The sequence below is a fragment of the Aythya marila genome (genome assembly GCF_965140915.1).
Source record: "Aythya marila genome assembly, chromosome: 9".
Classification (NCBI taxonomy): domain Eukaryota; kingdom Metazoa; phylum Chordata; class Aves; order Anseriformes; family Anatidae; genus Aythya; species Aythya marila.
In genome coordinates, this window is record NC_139050.1 from 21,642,048 (window position 1) to 21,656,848 (window position 14,801).

The following is a 14,801-nucleotide window of genomic DNA, read 5'->3' on the forward strand; positions in this document are numbered from 1 at the left end:
GCAGAGGCTACCAGACAGAGGCTGTCACAGCTGTGCTGAATTCAGTATCAAGGTCAGTGCCCGCAGGCACGCAGCGCGCTGCTGCTGTCTTGCTGCATTTCTGCTCCAGAGAGCAGCACCAGTCCGGCTCGGGCTCATCACAGCGGTACCCAAAAATGCTTCAACAGCAGCCAGGCGGATTCCTTTTGGCCTCTCTGGCTCTTCTTACAGTAGCTTTGCTGGAGCACACTTGGAGCTGGTGGCTTTTGGGGTGCCTAGGTCAGCCTGTTTAATCCTGCGACACGTTACCGTGCTTATAGGAAGAGCTCTGACTCCTAGTAAAACACCACAGACGTGGTCAGGCCGACTGCGTGCATCAGCTGGCCCCAAGTGCAGTACCAAAAGCTTTGGCTTAGGAGGATGTGAAGCTCAAAAATGCCCGGAGTTGACTTGTGCTGGAGATTGGCAGTCAGTGGATGCCCCGGGGCCAGGGGTGTGTGGTGAGGGTGCCGGCAGGGCTCTGCGGGGCTGTAGGGCCAAGGTTCCAGGTGCTCCCCAGCTGCCTGCTTGTGCAGACTGGGGGAGAGGCAGTTGCTCTGAATTACAGCACAATTCCTGAGCCATTTTCCAGTTAATGAAGAACGGTGAGTTAGCTTGAATGTATTCTAATCTTTCTGTATAGTTACAGTCCCCTAATAGACTCTCCACGTGTTGCTGGCACAGAAGGAGCCTTGCTGCAGCAGGTTTAACACCAAAATGCCAGCTGAGCTAGAGGAGTAGCACATCTCCTGGGCAGGGGCACTGGGGATACTGCAGGACAAATCTCTGCAGACCTGGTAGCAACAGCGGGCAAATGTTGTCGGGGGAGGTTTCATAACCTCACTTTTATGTCGTGTTGTGGATTTTTTTTCCTTTTAAGGCAGAAAACAGAGGTCAGATCTGTACAGGGAACACACAAGGCAAATCGAAGCACCTCGCTGTTTACATGTGACATTTCAGCCAGTGTGGCCACAGAGCTGGAGGTTCAGTGGATAAAAACTTGCTGCAGCTCTGCTAGATGTTAACCACCTACTGGAAATTCTTACAGAGCAGTGCAAAAGGTTTCCAGAAATTAATTACAGGTAAACTTAGGCTAGCTACAATTCTGTTTATTATTTTCTGGTGCGTATGCAGGTGTCATATAGCTTGTAGGAACATTGTCATTTGGACAACATTCTCATAGTAACGGGGTTCGTGGTAGCACAGCAATGATCCTGGCAGCAGCCAGAATGGCCATATACAAGAGAAGCTGTATTACAGCGTCTCCTACAGTACAGGTGTGCACTAAGCCTTACATTTCTTTAGTTTTTTTGTTTATTTTTTTACAAAGCCTGCAGAGCTCGGAGCTTCTGAAGCATGAGCCTCTTCCTGCACACAGTCTCAGTCATATTCCTTCGTGATGAACCCAAACAAAACCTGCAGTGGTTCAGAGCATATCCCATCCCCATTTGCTGTGCTAGGAAGTTCTGACCCAGTTTTTCTACCAGTACAAAACACCTCTCTGTGCTCCGGTGCTTGGTGTGTCAGGGAAGATGATGTTCCAGGCACAGTCACTCCTTCCCTGGTGGCTTAGATAAATGAGCCTGTCACAACAACACAACCACCTAGAATATTTGTTTGCATTTGTTACTTGGAATTCCCCTTCCACTTCTTTGCTGCCTCATGCTCTGCTCGGGAGCAGCCGCCGAGGTTTCCGAGAGCCGCATCTTGCGGGTGTTGGTGCCTCGCAGAGCCCCGTGGTTTGTGGGGAGGCTTTAACCCTGAACAGCTCTCCCGTTGCTGCTCTTCCTAAATACGTCTTGTACAGCAAAGAGAGCTTGCTCCTTTGAAGTCCTTGTTTCATGCCGGACCCCCAAGGGCCTTCCCACTGGGGGCTTTGCCTTCATTTGTCTTCCCTCATCAATATTTAAAACCTGTCATTTCCTGTGCAGCACGAATAAGATCCCATTCTGGTTGCAAGCATCTACATATAGCTTTACCTGCAGAGTTACATAAATGCAGCCCTAATTAATTGGTGCTCTTGCCTTGCATGAATAATAAATCTGGGTAGTGTAAATACACACGGTAGTTGCAGGCTTGGAGAAACGTGGGCAGTGTGCACTCACAGGGAGAGGGAGAGGGCAGAAGACAGGGAGGAAAGGAGGCAAATAAAGAGAGATCTTTGAATCTTTCGTTTCAATATTCAGCTGCATCTTGCAGATTAAAGTCCTGGTTCAGACAGGGTCCCCTGCTTCAGACAGGGCTTTGAGGTGTGCAGGAGGCTGGTGCTGAGCTGTGTGCCTTTCAGGAGAGGCCAGAAACGGGGCGGCGGGGTGTGCGTTTGGCTGGGAGGATGGCAGTGCTCAGCTCCCTCCTGGGAACAGCATTTTCTGTTCTCTCTTGGAGGGAGTTGGCTTTGTGTGCCTCCTGGATAAAGCCCAATCGGGTGATTTTTATCGGAGAAATAGCTGTGGCATTCAGTCCCCTGCCTCCTGCCAGCCAAGCCCAGCCCACACAACCATTATGCGTTTTATTCAGCAGCATGCTTTTTTAGCAAAAACATAAAAAATACCCAAAAAAATGCCCCTCCTCCCTCCCAAGCTAAACCAGTGCGATACAACTGCATTTGTGAGCTCGGCTTAGGGTGTATTCAACCCATGCTCCGTGCTCCTCGGGGCCATCTGAATGCCTGGCAGCAGTGACCTCCACAGCATTCATCTGAGGAGGTCAGGCAGGAGTTGGTGAAGCTGGGAAATCCCGTGTGTCACCGCTCCATCCCGGAGCATCTCATGTCTAGAATCGAGCCCAAAGCATAAAAACAGCCATACGACGAGGACACGCGTACGCGCGGAGTAACACATGCATCCCGTGGGTAGTGTGACAGCGCGTGTGGGACACGGCAGAGTCTGTAGCTGGCAGGTTATTTCAGGTTTGGTGCGATTCTCCTGCCCCGAGGCGAGTTAAATATGGCTGTGGATGGCACTGAAGCTGTGCTGCAGCCCTAAGGTGAGGCTGGAGGAGATCAGCAGGCACTGTGCGGGATCCCCGTGGATGTAACCTGTGGATGGAGAGGTGTGAGACAGGCGATGACTCCTCATACTGCAGTGTGGGGGTATTTTTGTTAGAATATTCATCTATGTATAGATAGCTATCTATAAATACATGGCTCCATATCTCTATAGAGACGTATCTGCAGATAGATGTCTGTGTGGATAACAGATATCAAATCCGTCTGTGTACACAGCGCAGGTTTCCTGCACAGCACGGGCCTCTTCACCTCCAGATAGCTCAGCCAGCTCCTTGGGCAGAGCCTCTGCAGTCAGCTGCCTGCTCCAGACCTCCCTGTGACCAAACTACCCTGCAGCATTTAAATCCCTCCGGTTCCTTCCTTGCCCCAGCTCCGCCGCTGCATGTTGGCAGTGGCAAAAATGTCCAGATGGAAAAAAAAATGGGGAGGGGGGGAAAAAGGCTGTGTTTTGTACCTCAGTGGGCTGCCTCCCAGTGAGGGCTGCGTGTGCAGTACTGCACCCAGCAGATCAGGTACCAGATGAGTTGGTTGCAGTCCCTGGTAGCCGATATTTGCATTTGAGTGCCCTCTGCTGATGAGCTGGCTGTGGTGGTGCGGAGCAGTGGGTTTCATCCCCAGGGCAGTGCCCACGGCTTGCTCCCAAACCCCTGCTCCTAAGCAGGAGATGCTGGAGCGCTTTGGGAGTCTCCAGGTCCCTGCCTTGGAGAAGATGCCTAGCAGGGGAGAAAAACCATGAGTCCCGTTCTTTGTACATTCACAAAGAAGGAAGGGAGACCCATCTCCCTCGTGTTACCCACATCAGAAGTGTGGGCCACCCCAGAGCAGGCAGTAGATGATCGCCACCCCATTTCCCTCCACTCCCCTCATGAGGGAGCTGCAGGCCGCCATGAGGCCTCCCCTCGGCCTGCTCTGCTCTGGGCTCAACAAACTGAGGGCCCTCAGCTGCTCCTCACGCACTGTGCCCTCTAGGCCCTTCACCACCTTTGTGGCCTGCAAACCAGGAGTCCCCATCCCGCTTGTGTTGTGTTTAGAGGAGGTTCGGCCTGTTGCTAGCTCGTTATTTTCAGCAGGGCACGATGCGGGCATGTCTTCTGCCATGTTAGTGAGCAGAGTTGCGGGGGATCGCAGTAGCACGTCCTTACAAAACTGTATTGATTGCCGGGGAAGAGGCTGTAAATGTGTGAGCCCTTCTCATAAAAAGCGGTTTGATCTTCAAACAACTTGACTGAGAGCCTTATTTTTCTTAGCAGATAACACGACTGATGGGTAAGAATCAAGAAAAGGGAAACCCCTTGGATTTGGGGTCTTCTGTGTTAGCTTTTGGCCTCAGCCAATATAAGAGGGACGCGCTGCCGCCTCAGTGGGCTGTAGCTCTCCCTGCAGCCCCCCTCAAGCCTCTCGGGTGGTTTTGGGCTGCAAGACGAGGGGATGCTCCTGCTGGCGCCGCGTGGCAGCTGACCTGTGCCTGTGCCTGTGCCCCCTGCAGCAGCAGAGGCGAGAGAAGGAGCTGCGCAAGCAGCAGGAGCGGGAGCAGCGGCGGCACTACGAGGAGCAGATGCGGCGAGAGGAGGAGCGGCGGCGCGCGGAGCACGAGCAGGTAACGAGGCAGCCCGGGGCCATCGGCCTCAACCTGCACGCCTCTCAGTCTAATAAGATAAAAGGCCCATCTTCTCATAAACACTCATATTTCTTTGCCGCTGTCACCACTTGAGAGTAAATTGCTTAATTGGCAGAGCCGCGTGTGTCGCTCCCCACTGTCCTAATTGATTTCTGTGTGGATCCACTTGTTGCCCGCAGGTTGGAGGCACTCGATGCAGGTTCTTCCCATCCTCCCATCCCTGGGGTGGGGTTCCGTGCAGCTCCCAGTTAACGTTTGCTATTTCCCAGCAGTTTTAGCTCTTTTCCCTCAGAAGGCCCTTGTAGAGCAGTGGATGTCCTGGGCTCTTCGGGCAGGGTTGGAGGGTGCCCGGGCTGATGGATCAGTGCCAGCTCTCGGGTGGGATGGATCTGGGTGCCCACCTCGTGCCCCTGACAGGCTCTTCCTCTTGGGAAACACCGTCTCTTTCACCTTCTCTCTCTTTTTCCTTTGATCCTTGCTGCCATGCCTCCAGGAGTACATCAGGCGACAGTTAGAGGAGGAGCAGAGACAGTTAGAGATCCTGCAGCAGCAGTTGTTGCAGGAGCAAGCGCTACTTCTGGTAAATGGGAGGCCCCGTCCTCGCTCGCTGCTTCCCACCCGCATGCACCCGTGACCCCGCACGCCTCCTGCCATGCCAAATGGTGGATGGCTCGTGCGTGCCTGTGGGCTGTGACGGGGACACTGCTGCCACCCCAGCCCTGCCGCCAGCATGCCAAGCCCTCGTGTCCCCGTGCCATGCACGCCTCCCCGTGTGCCTCGGCCTCCATCAGAGGCCACGGTCCGGCCCTGGTCATTGCCACGGCACTTCTGAGGCTGTCTGCAGCATGCTGGAGTGGGATGGAGCTGGACTGGCCGGGCAAACCATGTTTAATGTTTGCGTGAAGGTTTGTGTCTTAATTCCCTCACAGGAATGCTTGTGCTGTTTGCATTCTAGATGCTTTCTATTCATTTATTTTTTTAATTATTTTCTAAATGATCCTTTTTTTAATTCCGCTGGCTGTTACTCTCACTGTGTTTTCTTTTAATCCACAGGGATTATTATGTATCTCTCTTCCTATTGAATTTATTTGGGGAAAAGCAAAACCCTCTCACAAGCCCTTGCCTTTTAAAAAGGCCCTTTCAAAAAGTGTTAATGATTTAGTAATTAAACCTCACAGAGCCATAGGGATTCAGGGAGCTCATACAGTTGGCTCTGCTCTGCAGCCATTGCCACAAACAACAAATTAGTCCTACAGAGTGCTCCACAGACTGGGCTTTGGCTGAGTTCTACATGAACTGGTGGTGTTTGGTACCTCATCGCATTGATCCTTTGCTCTTCTCATCCAGAAAAATCTGGGCAAAATCAATACTGACTTATAAGCCCCGTGAGAACATTGTTGTATCTAATTGGCTTCTGGTTGGCCCTGGCCGAGGGATGTCAGTGCTGACCTTCTGGTTCAGACGTGGATTTGAAGTCTCCTCTCCCCCAGCAGCTTAGTAGCAACGTCCCTCTGCAGACCAAATTTCCACGTGCCTCATTTACAGACTCCCAAAACCCCAAGGTGCCTCCTACCTTTCCTAGGGAACACCACAGCCACCAAGGGACTTTGGTGGCCACGTCAGCAAAGCGTGTCCCTGCCAGCCTCCCACAAAGGAAGGGCAGGAGGGTCCCCAGGCCCCAGAGCAGGCTGGGGTGCTTGGTAGCTCTTCCCCTGCATGGCTGCTCTGTGGCAATGGGATGCAGAGGTTTTTGTGTGGATGTCTGAGCCGTCAGCAAGTTGTTTTTCTGGTGAGGCAGTGCTACCACCCTCCATTATGTGGAAAATGGAGACAGAAATGTACCAGCTGCAAAGTGCCAGAGCTGGGATTAAAGCTCTGAATTTGTTGGCTACGTCCTCCCAACTGCCTCTCCTCTGGGACGCTTTACAGCTCAGTCTCCAGAGTCTTTAGAATTAATGAGCTTTACCAGAAAACAGCTTGTCAGATCCTTGGGCCCAATTTTCCGTCCCAGCAGATAAAGCTGCGGTTTGCTGTCCTGCATTTACACGCCCGCCAGGCTCCGTGCACCCGTGTCACTGTGCTTTCTTCTGGGCAGGAGTACAAGCGCAAGCAGCTGGAGGAGCAGCGGCAAGCGGAGCGGCTGCAGCGGCAGCTCCAGCAGGAGCGGGACTACCTGGTGTCCCTGCAGCAGCAGCAGCAGCAGCAGCGGCAGGACCAGAGGCCAGCGGAGAAGAAACCACTCTACCATTACAAAGAAGGGATAAATGCCAGTGAGAAGCCAGCATGGGCCAAGGAGGTAGGCAAGAGCGAGGAGCGCGGTGGTGCGGGTGTTTCCACGAGGGGAAGTCTCCTGGAGAGATGCAGCCATAGCGAGGTGCTTGTGGACACGCCAGGAAGGAGCCCAGGAGATTCCTGTCCTTGCTCTGCTTGCTGCAGAGGGGGCAGCTGCCTGCCAATGCAGAGAGGTAGCTGTGCTGGGGTTCCTTGCTGAGTGCTAATTCTGCTTTCCATAATCAAACAGGGACCAGGCATCTTTTTCTCCCTTGCCAAGGACTTTTATCTATAGGGGTTGCTTTTCTTTCATGATTTGCAGGAGCGCAAGCCACACTGCTGATTCTCTTTTTCTCCCCAACAAAAAGAAAGAATTGTTATAACAATTGTGAGATCTTGAATATTAATTATTGCCTGACTGAAGAGTCTTGAAAAGATGAAGACGTGCATTGTCTGCAGTGCGGTTTCAGGATGGTGTTGCAAACACTTTCTTTGTCCTTAATCTCTTTGTGGTAGTTCCAGTAAGACTGGTGCCCGCTCTTGTTATTAATTTTTCTGAAGTTCTTTGGGTTTAGTTGGTTTAATTTTGTAACCCTACTCCTGGGCAAAAAGATCATTTAATAACCTGCCCATTCTTACTGAGCAGCACCACTGCTCTGCTGCCAAGTGTCTGGAACCCTTTGGTCCTGGCAGAGGTGGTAAACTCTGAGCACCTCTTTATCCTCCCTTTGGTTCCTCCTTCATTCCCTTCTGATTCGGTCTTCAGTCTTTTGGTGGCAACCAGGCACATTTCCGCAGAGCTGCAGGATCATTCTCCAGCCTTTCATGTGGAAGAAGAGGCTTGATTGGTGGACACGATGTTCCTGCCTAAGGCCAGATGTGCCACACAGCGCAGCACTGAGCTGCCTCTGGTAGGAGAGGCTTCCACCTGGGTGGTGCCTCTGCAGCTTTTTGTAAAACTGGGTCTCTCGTGTATCTGCAGTAGTGTTAAGAGCGAGTAGCAGGCAGGAAAAAGGGAGTAAACTCTGCCTTTCATTGCCTAGTTTTGAATAAATCATCTAGAACGTTGCTGAAGTACCTCTGTACAGTGTCATTGAAACTATAACAAAGATTTATAAAAAGGAATCTTATTCTTTATTTAGGATGAAGGAGCAAAGTGCTGGGTTTGGCTTTCAATTTCAAGCACAAAGGCCCTCTTCTTTTATTCTGTGGGAGAGTTGTCTTTTTTTGATGTACCACTTGAAGAGGGGCACTGGGAACTGTACAATGCAAATAAGAGTGTCAGAAAGTAGCCTCCTACCCTTTGCTGAAATCCCAGGCAAGACAAGGCTTCCTGGTGTTCTGGAATGTCTCCAGCTTCCGCCGATTAGCTGTCCAAACCATTTATTCCTCACCTGTGTCATTCTGTCCAGTTTCTTACAAAATGTTCAAAGAAATGATTGTGCCATCGTTATGCTCTTGGGAGCAGGTGTTTGATGTACTTGACAAAGCACCCTTGGGAACTCCCCCACACTACTCCTCTCTCCTCCATACCCTGTTTTATCTACTTCACACCATCCCATTTTTAGCACAATTTACCTACTTTGCTTGATCACCGAATCTGAGCTCTCCTTGTGCTCTGACCCTCTCAGTTTTTCATACGTCTCTTTTATAAACGTATTTATCCACATCACTGGTCTTCATCGAGCTAGGCTTTGATGACTCCAGGACCCTGCAGACATGGGATAAAGTACTGGATTTAGCAGCTCTCTCCATTCCTGCCTCTTCTGTTCCAGACCAGCATTTGCTGATCCAAGTGATGCAGACAACCAGGCCCAACCTCTCAGTGACAAAGCACTGGCAGCTTGTTCATCTGGAGGACAGTTTGGGGCAGAGACATGCCAGGCATGACTGTGTGTAAAGGAGCAGCGGGGGGACACGTTCCCTGCAGCACAGGAAAGCACTCCGGGGGCTCGGCAGTGCCTCACAGACCAGGCTGTTCTCTGCAGCAGCCTGCACACGTGAGCTCCTTCATCAGTCCCTGTGGCTTTTATAATTCTTTTGCTTTGAAGTTAAGTGTTAAAACGGTAGCAGCTTTCCACTGGGAGCAGCACAAGAGCTGCTGGGGATGTTTTCCGTTTGAGGGGAATCTTGAGTTATACACGAGATGGCTGGGGCTGGAGCCATGATGAATTCCTACAGAGCTCTGCACTGCACAGTGCTGCTTCTTCCCCTCTCTGCCTAACAGTGAAATTGGTAAAGCTCCACGAAGCACAACCAGAGAGTCCCAAGAGCATCGTCTGCTGAGCTGGTGAAACCAAATGCTAGCGAGGAGATGCTGGCAGTGGGAAAACCAAGTGCCTTTCTCCTTCCCAGTCCGCAGACATCCCCGTTTCATTACTCTCCTGCTGCCTCCCCGACACAAGCTTTGAAGTCCTCCGTAATCAGCCGCACGCTGTGGGCTGGCAGCCTGCCAGAGAGCTCCTGCTCCTTGTCAGTGGCATCATCTTTGGCTGTTGCTGTCCGTGCCAAGGCTGGGCTGATAAGCAGATTACTGGACTGAGCCTGCAACCTAGCGTTCATGCAGCTGCTTCCTTGCTCACAGGGAGTTCTCCTTCCCACCTTCATCTTCTACCTGTCCTTGCATCCACTCCTGTGGGCATCGCTGTGAGTTCTGCACAGCCTCTGGCTGCCGGTGGGCAGTGCCTGGGGGAAGCTGTGAAGCCCTCTTGGTACACAGGAGTTACCCAGCTGGTCACGGTGGGCTAGAAGAGAAAGAGTCTGTAACATAAATCTCTCACCTGTTTTTTTCTCTGACTCCTGCTTGGCATCCAATAGAGGAGAAGATTCATTTTTTTATTAATATCATGGCTCTTTTGTTGCATGAATATTTACTTAACAAAGAGCTGTGATTCTTTCCAAGCTACTTGTTTCATGGCTTGCTTTTCAGCATGACATTGCAACTAGGAGAATTAAGACATGCTAAGGGCATTTAACACATTAATGACATGAATGTCAATGTAAATGAAAATCTATGTCAGATTTCTAGTTGAGATATCAGAAATTCTGCATAGTGTATGCTGCACGAATACCAATGCACACAGTCTAATTGCAGTGGTACCCAGATTGCACATCTATCTGGGCTACCTGAAACCATTGCATTTCCATCAAGATTAGCTGAAAGCAGTGGGCTTTGCTTTTATTTCTGTATCAGTAACAGAGGTGTTGTTTTTTTCCTTCCATACACGACAAGGTGCCAGGCTCACTAAATGTAGATCAAAGCCAGCCATTTTCTGGCTGCCATGTTTACTCTTTCATTCAGATCAAACAAAAGCACCCCTTGTGGTGTTTGTGGTGGTGAGGGAAAAGGGTCCCCTTGCTCAAAGACACATTTTGAAGAAGCAAGAGCTGCTTCTCCGAAATCATCTTCTAGAAACACCTCTCCGAGGCACGCTGCCTTTTCTTGGAGCTGTATTTTCCCATTTCATATTCTGAAATGAATTATGCACATAAAAATTACAAGTGGTCCTGTTGGAGTCTGTAAAATGCATTTATTGCACAATGCTGGGTAACGAGGATTCCCTAGTCATACAACACCCTGAAATATCTGAAAAGAGCTCCCTGTATGTTTGCATACCTTGGTTTTCAATTAGAAATGGCTCTTTATTGGGCTTTCTTACCTTTTAGAAGCTGGAGGTTCCTTTTAGGTTTCCTAGTGGTATTGATCGCTTGCAGCAGTGCTCTGTGGGAGCTGAGCTGTGTGAATTTTGGTGAATTTGGAATTCTGGTGAATGTGGCAGGGCTGCAGGGACCCCTCTTGTGCCCGTTCAAAACTCGCAGTACCCTGGCCTTTTCATAGAAGCCATGACAGCAAAATTGAGCAAATAAGCAGGAAGGCATCCTCTCCCTGGAAGTGAGGGCGCGTGGCTCTGCAGGGTGACCCACTCTCCTCCTCTCGTGCCGCAGGTGGAGGAGCGCTCCCGACTCAACCGTCAGAGCTCCCCGGCGATGCCACACAAGGTGGCCAACAGGATTTCGGACCCCAACCTGCCTCCTCGATCAGAGTCCTTTAGTATTAGCAGCGTGCAGCCAGCCCGGACCCCACCCCTGCTCAGACCCGTGGACCCACAGGTAATGGTGCTTCCCCCGGCAGGCGTCCGCACAGCACCCAGGACGCTGGGGGTGCTGGACAGGTAAAAGGAAAAGCAATGGGTTAAAATAGCGTCTTGCTCCCTGGTTTCTCAGCCTAAAGTGTATCTGTAAGAGCAGCATCTACATTCATGAGTGGGTTCCTCCTATCACCTCCATGTGTTAGAAACATCATGCTGGTTTATACCTTCCTTTGAAGCATCAGGTACTAGTTACTGCCAGAAACAAGCTGGAGGACCGAGAGGAACCGCTGGTCTGGTCCAGTGCAGCAGTCGCTCTCTTCCTCTTAGGATCTGTTTTGTTAAGGGACTAAAACCACAGTGTCTGGGACAAAAGACCTGGGACACTTTGCTGCTGGGGATCATCAGAAAGAGGTTTTGCTTTCTTTGTCACTTTAATTCAAGGTTTTGTTTTGGTTTTCCATTGAGTTAACATCAGTCACAAACACATCTGGAGAAGGCATAGATCACCATGATCGTCACAGAGGAGGGGAATCGTGATTTAAAAGTCAGCCCCAGTCACAAGGTCTGTAAGTAGGCTTCCACAGAGTGTTTTTGGAGCATCGGTGCTGGCTCTGGGTCAGCCACTGGAAATGCTCCTGCAGATCTGCAGACTCAAGCAGGCATTTCAGGAGGTACAGAGCCCTTGCTCCACATCCGGGTGGGCTTTCTGTAGGAAAATGTGTCCATTAAGTGCCATCCACATGTGGTACGTGCCCCTGTAGGTCAACAGGACAACACCAACTTTAAACAGAATACGAACTGGAGAGCCCTTAAACATACAGCTCTTTTTTCCCAATGTATGTGCATGGTGTGTGCATCATAGCCATGGGGAAGGGGATACAGCCCCACTTCACAGACATCGCAGTAATGTCTCTGATGGACCAAACATTTCCTGATTTCTTTTTGAGTCTGAAAATTTTGTTTCAATGGCCTTTTTGGTGACCTATATTGTCAACAGCTATAAAGGCTTTTGCTTGACAATAAAATACTAATGAAAAAGCTGCTTGAAACTCAGAGACACATGTAAATATGTACATGTACACATTTGCATGCATGCACGCCCACGTATAAATGGAAACATGCATAGAAATGTAATGTCTTCTCTGAAATAAACATTACAACTCCGCTGTATCAAGGTGAGGGTCATTGTAGGGTTCTCAGAAGAAGCTCTGATTTCATGAACTCTAGTTTTGTGGATTTTTCAGATTTTCCAAAGGAGATGTCAGCATTCCTTTCACTCATTAGCCTTAGATCTGTAGCACTGATCTAAGGATTCCTAGACCTGTAGAAACTCATGCCTCGAGATATTTTTTAAGCCATCTATGCCTCAGAATTGCTGAAGATTTTTTTATTATTATTATTTATTATTTTCTTTTTTTTTAATTATTATTTTTAACAACGAAATTCCATGCCAAACATCATTAGCACAACCGTAGAGTTAGAGGTGTAGGAGCTTGACATTGAGCTCATGGTGGGCACAGCCTCGGGTGCACGGGGCGCGTGCGTGAGCTGGCCAGGGGGCACCCTGCCCTCCCTCCTCCGGTGCTGCTGTGAGTAAATGCCGTATCACAGTGCCTGTGCAGAGATGGTCAGAACTTGAAACGTGGCTCTGACTGCGGCATTGCTTGATTTTAAAGTTCTGAGCTGTGTGAGCATGATTTTTAATCGATCTTGCATTGAAGTGATACAAATCAGAAGTTCCTGAAACCAAGGCAGTGCTGATCTCAAAACAAGGGGGCTTTTAATGCATCCAAAGTGCTAATCATTTTTTTTTTCTAAAAATCAAATTTTTAATTCTTTTTTTTGATTCCCTTTTTTTCCATTTTGTACTGATAGTTCTGTTTTGACTTGGTGCTTAGATTCCACATCTGGTCACTGTGAAATCCCAAGGAAGCTCCTTGTCTGGGTCTCAGTCACTGCATGAACAGCCTGCAAAGGGGATGGCTGGGTTTCAGGAGGCTCTGACGGTGACCTCTCACCGCACTGAGATGCCAAGGCAGAACTCGGACCCCACATCAGAAAACCCTCCTCTGCCCCCTCGCATTGAAAAGTTTGACCGAAGTTCTTGGTTACGGCAGGAGGAAGACATTCCACCAAAGGTAACACTATCGCTCCTCGCTTTCAGCACGTCAAAGAGGCAATCCCAGAGCTGGTCCCCGTAGGATGGGGCCAAAGCCGGTCCTCTTTGCTTCTCTCCTCTGGCTCTGCGCTCAGCACCTCTGGCCAAGCGTGTCCCCGTGGCTCCACGGCCAGTACCAACCCTGGGAGCAGCTTCTGGGTGCATGCGCAGCGCTGCAAAACAGTGTTGCCCTCCAGCAAAGAAGGTTCTCGAGGCCGGACAGGGGCCAAAACAAATCAATTTCTCCTTTCCTTAGGAAAAAAAACAAAAACAAAAGCAAAACAAAACAACCTTCTGTTTAAATAGAATTATAGGAACATAAAATTTGTCATGCTCAATAAGACGTGTTCTTTTAGTTCAGTTTCGTGCCTCCAGTTGCGATCAATATTTGATGGAAGACTTGTAAGGGCTCCAGCAGCTCTATACCTTCATTGACATTATGGCAGCATCTGGCAGTACCTCTTTAATTAAGACTCTTCTGGACCACTATTTCAATTGCATTGTTTATACACCTCCAGTTTGGATGAATTATAACTTGGCCATTAAAATTCCCCTTATAGTTAATCAGCTCTCAGCCTGGGAGGACTTTTCGAGAGACAAAAATTATTACAAATTGATTAGTTACAGTGAGGCAGATAATATTTGTCTGCGATGGAGAGGCAGTTTTTCTGCGTGTTAACAAGCAAGCAGCTTGCATTTTTCAAGTGAAAAATACCAGCTAGCAGGTAAGCCTCTCCGTGCAGGGGACCCGTTGTGGTGTGTCACTTGATAGTAGTGATATTCCCATTCCGTCTGCCACCAAGGGATAAGCTGCATCGGTGCTGAGCTCAGAGGAGAAGCAAGCTGACAGCTCCAGGAGTTGTTTGCATGCTTTGCTCCTCAGTAGCGCAGAAGGGTGGCTGACGTTTTTAACCTAATTTTGAAAAGTCTTTCCTAAAATGTATTTCCCCCTGAGCTGAGGAAGGTACGGGCTGTGGGAAGGTCCCCACCTCGAGTGGTGTTTCACGTTTAGGGCTGGTGTGTTGGCAGTCCTACACACGAGGAGTCTGACTTCACGTTTTACTGACTGAAACAACACTGATGCGTTCCTAACCGGGAACAAAAGGATTGCCATGTGAGATGGGGCCAGCTTTCTCTGGGGTCTGGGGTCTTGTTTCTGCCAGTGTTTGGGACTGGATGCTTCAGAGGAAGGTAACAGAAACTGCAGGGGTCCTGACTGCCGAGTGACCTGCCCAGAGGGGAGCTGGCTTTTTAGTGGGACCAACTGCAGCTGGTGTGCTGCACAATACAAAGCTCCTCTCTCCCCAAACCTTCCAACCTTGTCTAACGTTACTGTGTGTCTGTCCTCCCAAAAATGCCTAATCCTTTTTGCCGAGCCCTTGGCCTTGCTGATGGCTGGTGTTGCACGGTGAGTATCGCCGTGCCTCCCACGCCAGCCTCTGGTGCTGGGTGATTTTCCACATGGTGCTGCAGCGGTGTCTGAGCTTCCAGGCATGACCTGGCCCCATGTGCCTGGGTTTATGTGCTGTAGCAATTGTAGGCTGTGGTTTGGGTTTCTGGAAGGTACATCTGCTGTGAGCTGTCCTGCCTGGAGCATCTGGCAACCAGCAGGCTTGGCTCAGCTCAGAACAGGTTACA

At 49.9% G+C, this 14,801-nt stretch overlaps 1 protein-coding gene across 4 annotated transcripts in view; it reads left to right on the top strand.

Annotated features, from left to right (window-relative positions):
- The window catches only part of TNIK (TRAF2 and NCK interacting kinase), a 142,099-nt gene that overhangs the window by 95,167 nt on the left and 32,131 nt on the right, over window positions 1-14,801 (top strand). For 2 of the 4 annotated variants that reach the window (XM_082766844.1, XM_082766842.1), the window contains exons 13-17: window positions 4,512-4,622; window positions 5,137-5,223; window positions 6,739-6,939; window positions 10,860-11,024; window positions 12,904-13,143. In XM_082766844.1, coding sequence (XP_082622970.1) covers window positions 4,512-4,622; window positions 5,137-5,223; window positions 6,739-6,939; window positions 10,860-11,024; window positions 12,904-13,143 — 804 coding nt within the window. The remainder of the gene's footprint in view (window positions 1-4,511; window positions 4,623-5,136; window positions 5,224-6,738; window positions 6,940-10,859; window positions 11,025-12,903; window positions 13,144-14,801) is intronic. The other 2 variants (XM_082766845.1, XM_082766843.1) reach the window with 2 other exon arrangements.